The 12,788-nt window shown below is 41.6% G+C and overlaps 1 protein-coding gene across 2 annotated transcripts in view; it reads left to right on the top strand.

The window, feature by feature from the left end:
• Window positions 1–12,788, top strand: part of LOC110589688 (minichromosome maintenance complex binding protein) — a 47,782-nt gene that overhangs the window by 28,872 nt on the left and 6,122 nt on the right. Inside the window, exons 7-12 of one of the 2 annotated variants that reach the window (XM_021700251.2) lie at window positions 1,120–1,271; window positions 3,276–3,376; window positions 7,385–7,557; window positions 7,941–8,064; window positions 9,156–9,273; window positions 12,273–12,438. In XM_021700251.2, coding sequence (XP_021555926.2) covers window positions 1,120–1,271; window positions 3,276–3,376; window positions 7,385–7,557; window positions 7,941–8,064; window positions 9,156–9,273; window positions 12,273–12,438 — 834 coding nt within the window. Of the gene's footprint in view, window positions 1–1,119; window positions 1,272–3,275; window positions 3,377–7,384; window positions 7,564–7,940; window positions 8,065–9,155; window positions 9,274–12,272; window positions 12,439–12,788 lie in introns of both variants that reach the window. The other variant, XM_021700250.2, reaches the window with a different exon arrangement.

Raw genomic sequence — 12,788 nt, 5'->3', positions numbered from 1 at the left:
AGAAATAAGTTTCCCCCGATGGTAACATATTGTATAATTCTAGTAGAATATCATAACTAGGAAATGGGCATTGCTACCACCCACCGACCTTAGATTCACATTTCCTACATGCACTTATTTGTGTGCGTGTATTTTGTTCTGGGCAGTGTCATCATGTATAGACTCATGGGGCCACTGCCACAGTCATGATCCAGAACAGTTCATTGCCTACATCTTTTGAGTTGTCCTTTTAGAGTCCTGCCCACTGCTCTCCTGCCTCTCCCCTCCCCACAATCCCTAACCCCTAGCAAACACTAATACATTCTTCATCTCTATACTAATGTTATTTTATTGCAAGAATGTTGCATAGTCAGGTATACTTCAATTATTAAAAAAAAAAAAAAAGATTCCAGTCTAGCATTAACCCCCCCCCAAAAAATAATAAGTTGCGTAAATGGGATCATACAGTATATACACTTTGTGGATTGGCTTTTTTCATTCAGCAAAACTTGAGATCCATCCAGGTTGTTGCGTGTATCAATAGTCTATTCCTTCTTATTGCTGAACAATATTTTATGGTGTGGCAAACTATCTGTTGATTCTAATTAGTTATAAGCCCTAAGCTATGACCACTTCAGGGAGAGAGGGCATTTTTAAAATCATCTTTGTATCCCCAACAACTAGTCTGATTCCTAGTTACACAATGGATGTTACTAAATATTTGGTAAATGAATTTATTGCTATATGGTTTTATTCTGCATAATAAGTAGAAAAAGTATGTTCTACCAAGGTGGGTTTGTTATCAGTAGACAATGTATTTCTTAGGTTAAAGATGTCAAAGTAACTGTATTAAATATTAACTTTTAAAATACTTACACTTGAGATTTGAAGGGGGGAGTTTTTTGCCATTTTATTGTATCGGAGAAATGATTAAATTTTTCAGATCTTTATAATCTTTGTTCTCTTTTAGGTCAGACAAAGGCTTTGTTAGCATACGTACTTCCTTAAGAACTGTAACAGCTTGAAATTTTTGAGTTCAGAAGCATCATTTATATCAGACTTGAAAGGCTCTTTAGGAATGTTCTTTCTCTCCAGGAAGCCTTAAAAATGACTAAGTACAGTGCTGTTCTTTGAATTTAGGGAGTGTTGGTGGTCTTCAGTGGTGTGGAGAGCCAAAACGTTTAGAAACTGAAGCTTCTACTGGCCAACAGCTGAACTTCTTGAACCTCTCTTCTCCCTTTGACCTGAATTTTCCACTGCCAGGGGAGAAGGGCCCTGCATGCCTCGTGAAGGTACTAAACCTTTTATACACCTGACCTTAACGTAGATGTGGAATGTGTCTTGGAAGTTAACCTGGAGTACTCTTAGCATTTGTGTTTGTTTTCTGTGGCTGCTGGAGCAAATATTCACAACTTTAGTTGCTTTTAAAACAACAAAAATTTATCATTTTACAGGCTTTAGGTCAGAAGTCCAACATGGATCTCACTGAGGATAAAATCAAGGTGTCCTGGGCGCCTGGGTGGCTCAGTTGGTTGGGCGACTGCCTTCGGCTCAGGTCATGATCCTGGAGTCCCGGGATCGAGTCCCGCATCGGGCTCCCTGCTCAGCGAGGAGCCTGCTTCTCCCTCTGACCCTCCCCCCTCTCATGTACTCTCTCTCATTCTCGCTCTCTCAAATAAATAAATAAATCTTTAAAAAAAAAAAAAAAAAAAAAAAAAAAATCAAGGTGTCCTTAGGGCTGCATTCCTTTCTGGATGCTCTGGGGGAGAATCTGTTTTCTTGCCTTTTCCAGCTTCTACAAGTGCTCACATTCCTTGGCTTGGGGCCCCTTCTTCCATCTTCAAAGCCAGCATGTTTTCATAGTCACCTCTCCCTCGGACTGTAGGTAGGAAAGATTCTCTGATTTTAAGGACCTTCGTGATTAGATTGGGCCCAACCAGATAATCCAGGATAATCTCTTCATCTCAGGGTCTTGAATTTACATACATCCCTTTTTGCTTGTAAAGTAACATTCACAGATTGCAGGGGTTAGGATGTGGACGTCTTTGAGAGGCCATGTTCTGCCTACCACGGCATTCTTGAATTGAAGAATATGGGGCGCCTGGCTGGCTCATTCAGTGGAGCCTGTGACTCTTGATCTCGGGGTTGTGAGTTTGAGCCCCATATGTTGAGTGTAGAGCTCACTTCAAAAAAAATCTGAAGAATATTTTGAAAACAGAAGTGGTACAGTTTTTTAATTCATGTGTACCTCCTATGTCATTTCCAGCTTCCAACAATATCTAACATTTTCAACATTCCTCTCTCATCAAAATTCATTTCTCATTTGTATTTAAAATAAAATAGAAGGCAAAAAATCTGTTGGTAGTTTGTTCTATCTTGCTTACCTTGTTTTTTTTGATCCTGATAGGTGAAACAAGCAATATAAGTTTCAGAAATGATCATTGAGAATTTCCATTCTTTTATTTTGTGGTTTTAACTTAAATGGCCCTTTAGTTCTTTACCACAGAGACCAGAGTGAGGACAGTTTCCTGCCATGCTTAAGTTCAGCCTCACCCCGAGGAGGCTTTGACAGTTACTAGAGTCCATCAAAGACAGACAACTTTGAAAGTTTTATTGTGAAAACCCTCATGGCCTGAGTTTTGTGTTAATCCTCCTAATGGTGCATAGTTGGTGAATAAGTCCAAAGTTAGTAATCCTTAGTAATCCTGGTTTTTTCCCCCCTTCTCTGGGTGTACTTAATAGATTTTGAGGTAATGCAGGTTTTTCTTTTTTTTTTTTTTAAGATTTAATTTTTCATTAATTTGAGAGAGGAAGAGAGAGAGCGTGAGCACGAGCGGAGGGAGGGGCAGAGGCAGAAGGAGAAGGGAGAGGCAGACTCCCCGCTGAGCAAGGAGCCGAGCGTGGGACCCCATCCAGAATCCTGGGATCATGACCTGAGCCAAAGGCAGACGCTTAACCAGCTGAGCCACCCAAGCGCCCAGTAACGTGTGTCTCTAATGTTAGCATCATCCTTTGGGAAAGCCTTTTCTTCGAAGTAATGTTGTGTATTGACAACAGACCTTGGTATGGGAGTCAGGAGTCCTGTGTTTTAGTTGTTAATTGCTAACTAGGAGAATGACTTCAGGCAAGTATTTTACCTCTCTTGGTTTCAATTTATGAAATAAAAGAGTTGCTTTAAGGTCCATTTCCTGACCTAAAAATCTAAGATATTATTACTTTAACCTTAAAACTAATATTTTAGATTTTTTTGGTGTTATTTAGTCCTAACAATGTGATTTCTTATGATCTCCTATCAGGTCTATGAAGACTGGGATTGTTTCAAAGTCAATGATGTTCTTGAGTTATATGGTGTCCTATCTGTGGATCCTGTGCTAAGTATACTGAATAATGATGAAAGGTGAGTCTGTTGTTTTTGGGGTAACTTTATTTTGATACAATTTCAAACTTGCAGAAAAGCTGGAGGATAGTTATAAAGAACTTTCTCCCTTTACCCAGACTTAACCCGTTAACACTTATGCCCCATTTGCTCTGTCATTCATTTGTGCTCTTACATAGGCACATTTTTATATACGTATGTGTTTATCTGAAATGAGAGTAAGTTGCGTGCATTATCCCCTAAATACTCGAGTCCATATTTCCTTTTTTTTTTTTAAAGGTTTTATTTATTTATTTGACAGAGACATAGCGAGAGAGGGAACACAAGCAGGGGGAGCGGGAATGGGAGAAGCAGGCTTCCTGCAGAGCAGGGAGCCCGATTTGGGGCTCGATCCCAGGACCCTGGGACCATGACCTGAGCCGAAGGCAGACGCTTAACGACTGAGCCACCCAGGCGCCCCTCGAGTCCATATTTCCTAAGAACAAAGACTTTCTCTTACACAGAGTACAGCTATCAAAATTAGGACCTTTGCCATAAATACATAGTACACTAACCCACAGTCCATACTTAATTTTACCAATTATCTCAGTCTTGTTCCCTCTGGTGGTTTTTTTTTTTTTTCCTTCCTTCTTTTTCCCTGATCCAGGATCCATGGGGTCACATGTTCCACTAACCTGGAACAGTCCTCAACTTTTGTCTTTACTGAACTTTACACCTTTTTTTTTTTTTTTTTTAAACTTAACAGAAATTCGTTTCTCACAGTTCTGGAGGCTGGGAAGTCCAAGAGTAAGGTGCTGACAGATCTGGTGCTTGTGAGGGCCCATTTCCTGGTTTGCAGATGGCTGTCTTCCGGTGTCCTCACATGGCAGAGAGCGTTGACACCTTTGAAGAGTACATCCAGTCATTTTGTGGAATATTTCAGTTTGGATTAGTGTGATGTTTCCTCATGATTAGATTCAGGCTGTCAAATCAGGAGGCACGTGAAGTCATTGTGCCTCATTACTGGTGATGTTAATTTTGATTGTTTGGTTAAGGTGGCATCTGCCAGGTTTCTGTCCTATAAAGTTACTGTTTTTCACTTTGTAATAAGTAATTTGGAAGGAGATACTTGGAGACTACATTAATATCCAGTTACTCATCTTAACTTTCATCAACTTATTTTTTTTTAATTTTATTTTATTTGTCAGCGAGTGTGCGCGTGCACAAGCAGGGGGAGCGGCAGGCAGAGGAAGAGAGAGAAGCAGGCTCCCTGCTGAGCAAGGAGCCCAGTGTTGGGCTCAATCCCAGGACCCTGGGATCATGACCTGAGCCAAAGGCAGACACTTAACTGAGCCACCCACGTGTCCCTCATCCACTTATTTTAATATCCATTGATGATGGTTTTTTTTTTTTTAAAGGTTTTAGAGTGAGCATGAGCAGGAGGGGCAGAGGGAGAGGGAGAGAGAATCTCAAGCAGACTGGACTGAGCATGGAGCTCGATAGGGGGCTCGATGTCACAACCCTGAGATCACAACCTGAGCTGAAACCAAGAGTCGGACGCTCAACCGACTGCACCACCCAGGTGCCCCTCTCCATTGATGACTCTTGACTCAGTTATTACTAGATGGTGATTTTCTATTTCAGTCATTCCTTCTACACCTGTTTATTGCCATTCTGTTAGAAGAGAGATTTTCCTTCTCATTTGTTTATTTAAGTAATTTGTTTATATCAGTGTGGATGTTAGTCTGGTGCTTGAGATTCAGATTTTCTCATTTGGCTAGTGGGAGTCATTGTAAGCAGGCTCTGGGTCCTTGCTGACATAACCTTCCCATTTTTAACGTATCTTTTCTGACACATTATGCTGTTTCAACCTCATCTTGTCCTTCCCATGCTCCAGCTGCAGTATCAGCCATTTTTCTAAGGAGTATCAGTTTCTTTTAGTGAGGGATTTTATTTAAAAGTCAAGATCTGAGTGCTTGTGTGCTCATTGGTACCAGGATTGGTATTGCTTTTATTCCCTTTTAGTGGACAGGACTAGGAAATACATATATACATACACTGTATGCATACAAATAAATGCACATTTATATACCCACACACATATATCTTCATGTATTTTCAAGTGTCTCTATCAGAACTGTGTGTTCACAGTGTTTCTAGTTCTAATTCTGCACGCAGATGCTCTCCCTTCTCCCTTCCCATGTTTGTAACTCCTCTTCTAACAGAAAGAAGCTTGACTCTCATTATTCTCAATATATTCCACAGTGCAGAGAAGGTAACTTCAGAATTGGTAATCCATACCACTGCAAAAAACAAACCTGGTGTCCACTTCTTTTTATTTTAGAATGAGGTGTATAGTCAGAGTGCTATGTCTAAAGTTACTGGGGTGAGTTTTTTTCCCCTTTGGTTCTTTCGCTCATTATTCATTTTATGTAGTTAGCTCATTTGTTTCCATTGCATTTCACTTCAGAGTTTTTCTTCTGTCCTTATTGTTTTGATTTTTTAAGTATGGAAAACATTGACATTGTTGCCCAAATCACAGCTATACACAAAGAATGTAGGGGTGTCATCCCCCGTGCCCTGTTCCCACTCATCCTCCATAGGGAACCAACCTGTTTTCTGCTTTCATCTTTCCTGTATTTTTTGTAAAAATAAGTAGACACGTGTATGTTTTATTCCTGTTTATTATATAAAAGCATGATACATGTATTCCTGTACACTTTCTCTCCACATTTAACAATATATCCTGAAAATCCAGATCTTCCTCATTCTTTCTTATTTTGTTTTGAGTTTGCCAAAAGAATGGAGTCATATCCCCCTACACAGTAGTTTTCTTGTTGAGTATTGGATATTCATCTTGGTTTCCCTATAAGAACTCACTTTTCACTATTAAAAATAAAGGAGGGGGGACAAAAATTTTAAACAACTCTAAAGAAATTTAAATAGCATTCCTTAATAATAGTATAGCAAATTGCTTGTCTTGGCTGTTTCTGGTGATGATGCTTTTCCTGCTTCAGTCACTTCACTGGTTGAAGCCGCTTAGTGCACAGAGTGAGCCAGATGGCTCAGGGTGCCAAGCTGGTGTGGCCATTTACTGGCCATGTGACTTCCGCAGGGCCTTGGTTTCCTCATTGGAGACCAGGGTAGGTGAGGCGTACTGAATTGGTGTGTGCACAGTGAAGGACACTGCCCAACATGTGGTCCAGACCACATAAAGGTTGTCGCCGTCCTTGTATGTAAGGAGGGGAGCCGTGTGAATGGGTGACTGTAGAGCAACCTGTGAAGTCTGAAGTTCTAAGCACATTTTAGTGATTTGTTTCAGTTGTATCACGATAAATCCATTGTCTGCTAATTTATTTAGCAAATCTGAAAAACTCACACTTTTTCACTGCTTGACTACTCACTATCCGAGGGAGGTGTCGTGGAGGAATAAAATTTAGGAAAAACAATTAGAAAGATAAGAGATGAATGGATCCCCACACTGAATAATAGATACCTAATGGCTTTTCAGAAAAAGACCCCGGTTTTTGAGGCATGCTATGAAGTATTTCATGTTTTAGCTGATAAGGTGATTTCAAAACACAGGTATTCTTTATCAGTGATGTGTTCTATCCCATTAATTGCAGTTACAGCATACTCAGTAGAAGTGTTCTTTTTCTTGAAAAACACATACATGTCCTTGTATGACATAACTTGCCTGAGATCTGTGTGACCTGACAATTGAGAAAGGAGCCATTTTCCGGTCTTTTTTTTTTTTTTTTAAGATTTTATTTATTTGACAGAGAGAGACACAGCGAGAGAGGGAACACAAGCAGGGGGATGGGAGAGGGAGAAGCAGGCTTCCTGCCGAGCAGGGAGCCTGATGCGGGGCTCGATCCCAGGACCCTGAGATCGTGACCTGAGCCGAAGGCAGACGCTTAACCATCTGAGCCAGCCAGGCGTCTCCCATTTTCCATTCTTTAAGGAGTTGTACAGGTGGAACCATTCTTGGCTTGAATTCTCCTTCTCAGAGACGTGTCTGGGAATTGAAGTTCCCTCCTGTCTCCGTAGGGACGCCTCTTCACTGCTGGATCCGATGGAATGCGCAGACACAGCCGAGGAGCAGAGAGTGCACAGCCCTCCTGCGTCGTTAGTGCCAAGAATTCATGTGGTGTTAGCCCAGAAGTTGCAGCACATCAATCCTTTACTGCCTGCTTGCCTTAACAAGGAGGAGAGCAAAACCTGTAAGTGTAAGTGCTAACGCCTTGGGAGCCAGAGACCGTGAGCCCCTGCGCGTGCGGGAGCTGTCTGCACCGTGTGCTCGCGGTGGGGCTGAGCCGGCCAGATCCTCGAGCCGCAGGTTAAGTTTCTCTAGTAGTTGCTGTGACTCTGGCCCATTTTCCTTTATGTTAATTCTCTTTATTAAGATGAGGCCAAAAAAAGTTTACAAGCTGTCTTATTTTGAAGATTGGCATCACTTAATGACCAGTATTTACGTCTACACTTGTTGTCTACTGACTTTAGTGCTAGGTTCCACTTGGGTTTTTTGGGGGTTTTTTTCCTTCTGAGCCTGAGACACTCGGGACGAGCTGGTATGTGTGTTCTGAATGTGGTCTCCCTTCTCCAGTCGTTTCAGGTTTCATGTCTGAATTGTCTCCTGTCCGAGCAGAGCTGCTTGGGTTCCTCACACATGCCCTTCTGGGAGACAGCTTGGCCGCTGAGTACCTGATACTGCATCTCATCTCTACAGTGTAAGTGCCGTGTTCCCGGTGGCAGGCAGGGCAGGTGGGGGTGCTGTTGAAAGTGGAAAAGAGCAGGAAGGTTGCTCAGGTAACTCTGTGTTAGAGTTTATTAGCTTCATCATCAGATGGTTTTTATTTGTTCAGTGTGACAAGTGTTACACAAAATCACAGATTCCTTTGTCCACCTTTTTTGTTTCACATTTAACCTTTTGTTTATGTCTCCCTTAAATAGAAGAGCCACAGTCAAAGAATCTGGCTGATGAGTAAAATGAGCTATTTCATTATTTTTGCATTCTGAAATCTCTATTTATACACCCCAAGGCTCTGCAAGGCCCGGCGTGCACACATCTAACTTGTATGCAGAGTTGCTCACCTCCTTTCCACCCCACTGCAGGTCTCCGCTTCCTGATTTCAGAAGTAACGCGTGTTTTCAACGAGTTCCAGGAGCATAAAGAAACTGGAAATAGGCTGTGCTCTCACCCACTTAGAGATGATCTCCATTAGCACATTTGGCTCATGTTCATTTCGTCTTTTTTTGTTTACATATATGAACACCCCTGCACAATCTCCATTGTACTCTATAAACACCGATCTTGTTTTTATCATTTCATATATCTTAAATATTCTTCCTTTGTAATTCTTCATGAACTTTTTAATGGCTGCATGGCATTTCATCGTAGACTCTGGTCCTAGTTCTTTAAATGCTAGGTTTCCTAGTTTTCCTCTATTACATACGACACTGCCGTCAGCGTCTTTGTACTCTACATCTTTCCTTGGCTAGGACTTCAGGCCGCAGTACATAATGGTTGAGTGCACAGACTTTCGACGCAAACCCTGTACGTTCGAATCCAGCTCTCCTACGTCCTGCTGACCTGCCTCAGAGAGTCTGGAAATCAAATGAGACATTAAGCACTCTGAACAGTCCCAACAGCACCACGAACAGTACTCATGTATGAGTATTGGCTGTTATTTTTATTGCTGTTATTTCAGAGTAATTTGCTTTATTTTTAATGACAATATTGTGCTAATCTTTGGTTGCTTTTCGTTGGAAATGAGGAAATAACCTGAATATCTTACTGGTTGGTATCTTTTTATTCTAGGTATACAAGAAGAGATGTTCTTCCACTGGGAAAATTCACAGTTAACTTGAGTGGTTGCCCACGGAATAGTACCTTCACAGAACACTTATACCGGATTATTCAACATCTTGTTCCAGCAGTAAGATCCATATAAATATTTATTAGAGATCTGAACACAGTGGGGCACCTGGGTGGTTCAGTGTCTGCCTTCGGCTCAGGTCATGATCCCAGGGTCCTGAGATCGAGCCCCACGTTCGACTCCCTGCTCAGGAGCCTGCTTCTGCCTCTCCCTCTGCCGCTGCCCTCTCCACTTGTGTTCTCTCTTACTCGCTCTGCTCTCTCAAATCTAAAAAAAAAAAAAAAAGAAAGAAACCTGAGCACACTTTAAAAATCCATCTAATTGTCTTTTGTTCAACCCAAGTATTTAGATTTGAGATTTTAATAGATCTTATTAAGGGGAAACAAAGCCTGCCAGGTTCCATAATTTACATACTCACCCCTAAACATTTCACTTTTACTGCCTTAGCACGAATTTCTGTGAGTCTAATGACACGATTGCAAGTAAATCCCTTAAAAACATGCTCTCTCTCAATGCCAATTTGTACAACTTGGTATCTATCCTTTGTGTGCATTAAAGTCTTAAATCTTTAAGTAAGCCTTAATTACAGGAGGATAATTCATTTAGCTGAGGTAATAAAGATCTTTATCTCCATTGCCCCAGTTTTAATTCCTGTTTGGAAAGTTGAGCTGCCTTGTTTGCCAGGGCGTGTGGAATGCAGGGTTTGTGTGGCGGTGAGACATCGGGAATGAGCATGTGACTGGCAATGCTGATCACTTCTTATTTTGGAGATTTAAGAGGTTAAAATAGATCATTCATGTGACCATGTCATTGGAGGGTAAATGCTAGCGCTCTTCCAGGTCCTTCAACAGCAGTGGACCAAACAGACCAGCATTTCTCACTCCTTGACTCAGTTGACACTCTGAAAAAATTATCGAAGACTTGAAGAGGTGTAGTTTATCTGGGTTGTTGTTATTACCAGTGTACCATAGTAGAAATTAAAACTAAAAATATACTAAAATATTCATGAAAATCAATTACATATGAACATAAAATATTTTTGTAACAATAGCTATTTTCCCAGTTCAAAAAACATTAGTGATAAAAGTGACATGGTTTTAAATTTTTCCCAATCTCTTTAATATCTGGATTAATAGAAAAGACCACTGGATTGTCAATCTGTTTCTGCATTCAGTCTCTTGTAATAGGATGTTTTGAATGAAGTATATGAAGGAAAGCTGGCCTTTTTTGGATAACTGTGGGTATTTGATACTAGACTAAACTGCCCATCTGACATTTTCTTGAAGGGTAGTTGCAAGTGTGAAATCTGTAATCTCCTCAGTGAACTTTTTATACTCTGCTATAGTAAATTCTTTGGTCTGTCTTGTATATGAAATGGGTCTTTTATCCATGCATGATTTTGACCACGTGGACTCCATAAAAGTGAATCAGCAACTCCTTGGGAGTTCCCTGGACCACATTTTGGGAGTTACTGAAATAGTCAGATTTTAGATGATTGTTGTAGACAAATACAGAATATGTTGTTGAAGTGCCATGGGGGAAGAGTTAAGGCCCAGGAGAAGGGGACTAGGGGGCGCTGGACTAGGTTGGGAGTTGCTCATGTATACAGTGTGGTCAGGGAGTTGCTCATGTATACAGTGTGGTCAGGGAAGGTCTCCCCTTCCGGGAATTTGGGGAGAGATTTGACACAGGTGGGAGCAAGCCACATGGCTCTGTTGGGGGGAATGTCCATCCTGTGAGAGATGGGAGAACAGGCATGGGGGCTCTGAGGCAGCAGTGTGCTCGGCAGGTTGGAGGCACGCTGGACAGGGGCCGGTGTGGCTGGTGTGGGATGATTGTGGGGAGAAGGGGGTGAAGTCCAAGCAGCTGCCTAGCGCACTTAATTAGGACACGAGTTACGTTTTAAATGTGAAAGTTTTTTTTTTTTTTAAATGTGAAAGTTATCTGTGGGAGGTATTTCCTTTTTGATCTTTTCATTTTGCTTTGCTTCGTAGTGGGTTTGTGTTACTCTTTCATTGTTACCATATCCCACTCCCTTCCATTCCTCTTGTGTGTTTATGTCTAGCGCCAAACTCTTTCTGAACACTTGGCTCGTTCATGTCTTGTTTAGTTTTCACAGTGGGTTCAGTATGAGCGACCTGCTTCTGCTTTCGTGGAGCTAGACCCTGCCGTAGGCTCCCTTGTGTTCTGACGACTGTGCTTCTGTAGGGCTGGTTTGCTTCTGTCTGTAATGTGGTCCCAGCCCTCTGCCCATTTTCTTTGAATCACTGAGCCACAGTACAGTAATCCTGTAAATTCTGAAAGTTTCTCTCTTCCTCAGCACCCTTCTCCCCAACGCTGGTCTCCACCCTTACCACACATACTTCTTTTTAGGCTGGAGTGATAGGAAGGGAGAGTGGAGTGTGAAGCAGGGTGCGGAGGGCCTTGAGTGGTGGGCGCGGGGAGGCAGAGTGGGTGCAGAGGGGTCTAACAGATCCCGTGCTAAGATCGGACTAGGAGGCAGCCTGCAGCACGTTCTAGGACCCGCCGTGCCTGGGCCCAGCTCAGTGGGCTCTCTTCCTCGGCGCTCCTCGGGACAGTGTGTTCCCTGGTCTGCGGGTGTCTGAGGAATGAATGTGATTTTAATTCGAGGAGCACCAAAGAAAATTAAGCTTTTCTTTCCCCATCTTGAATAAGTAAATATTTTCTGTTTTGCTAGCCTGCGGTCGTGGTAGGTAAAAGAAGTTAAGCTTTTTGAACACTTGGTAAATGTATCTGAAGTATCTATCATTCATTTCTGGTTCGCTGGTAAAATAGAAATTATTTAAGAATACTGAACAAAACAGTTGAGAATAAAACAGCTCCTAGAATTAGTGCAATTCTTATTTAAGATGTAGGTTTATTATTTAAGGTGTATATGTAAAATTTTTGCTTTAAGAGCTCAAGAAGCCAGGAAACTACATCCTTAGAAATTGATAAGACCTTTCCTTATACACATATGGAAAGTATTTAACCCGATATGTATTTTCTTAAAAGAGGGAACCTTTGTTCCTTGCTCATTAAAAAATTTCTCTTTGCAGTCTTTTCGTCTGCAGATGACTATAGAGAACATGAACCATTTGAAATTCATCCCCCACAAAGACTATACAGCCAATCGCCTGGTCAGCGGGCTCCTCCAGCTCCCGAGCAACACTTCCCTTGTGATTGATGAAACTCTCCTAGAGCAAGGGCAGCTAGACACACCAGGTATGGACAGGGGGCGTCTCCCTTCATGTCTAACCTGCCGTGAAAGCCAGATCTGGTAATGACTTTTAAAAGAATCACCGATCCGAGATACATTCACATTTCACAAGTATTTAAGATCAAGGCTTGCCGTATGAATTTGTATAATGTGGGGATTAGAAACTTACAGACTGTGTACATCAGCTGTGTTTTGTCATAGTATGAAGATAGTACAAGGACGTCGCAAGGAGCTCTTGAGAGGCTGAGGAGGGAGGAGATTTTTGCCTTCAGTCCTATGTTAGCTAAAAAGAAAAGTGTAGAGAAGATCTAATAAAACATTTTTTACTGGCCATTGTGAAGTTTAAAATTTGTTT

Source organism: Neomonachus schauinslandi, chromosome 6 (genome assembly GCF_002201575.2).
Source record: "Neomonachus schauinslandi chromosome 6, ASM220157v2, whole genome shotgun sequence".
In the NCBI taxonomy this organism is placed as follows: Eukaryota; Metazoa; Chordata; class Mammalia; order Carnivora; family Phocidae; genus Neomonachus; species Neomonachus schauinslandi.
The sequence above is the reverse complement of the archived record's forward strand: the minus strand, read 5'-3'. Positions and strand labels throughout refer to the sequence as shown.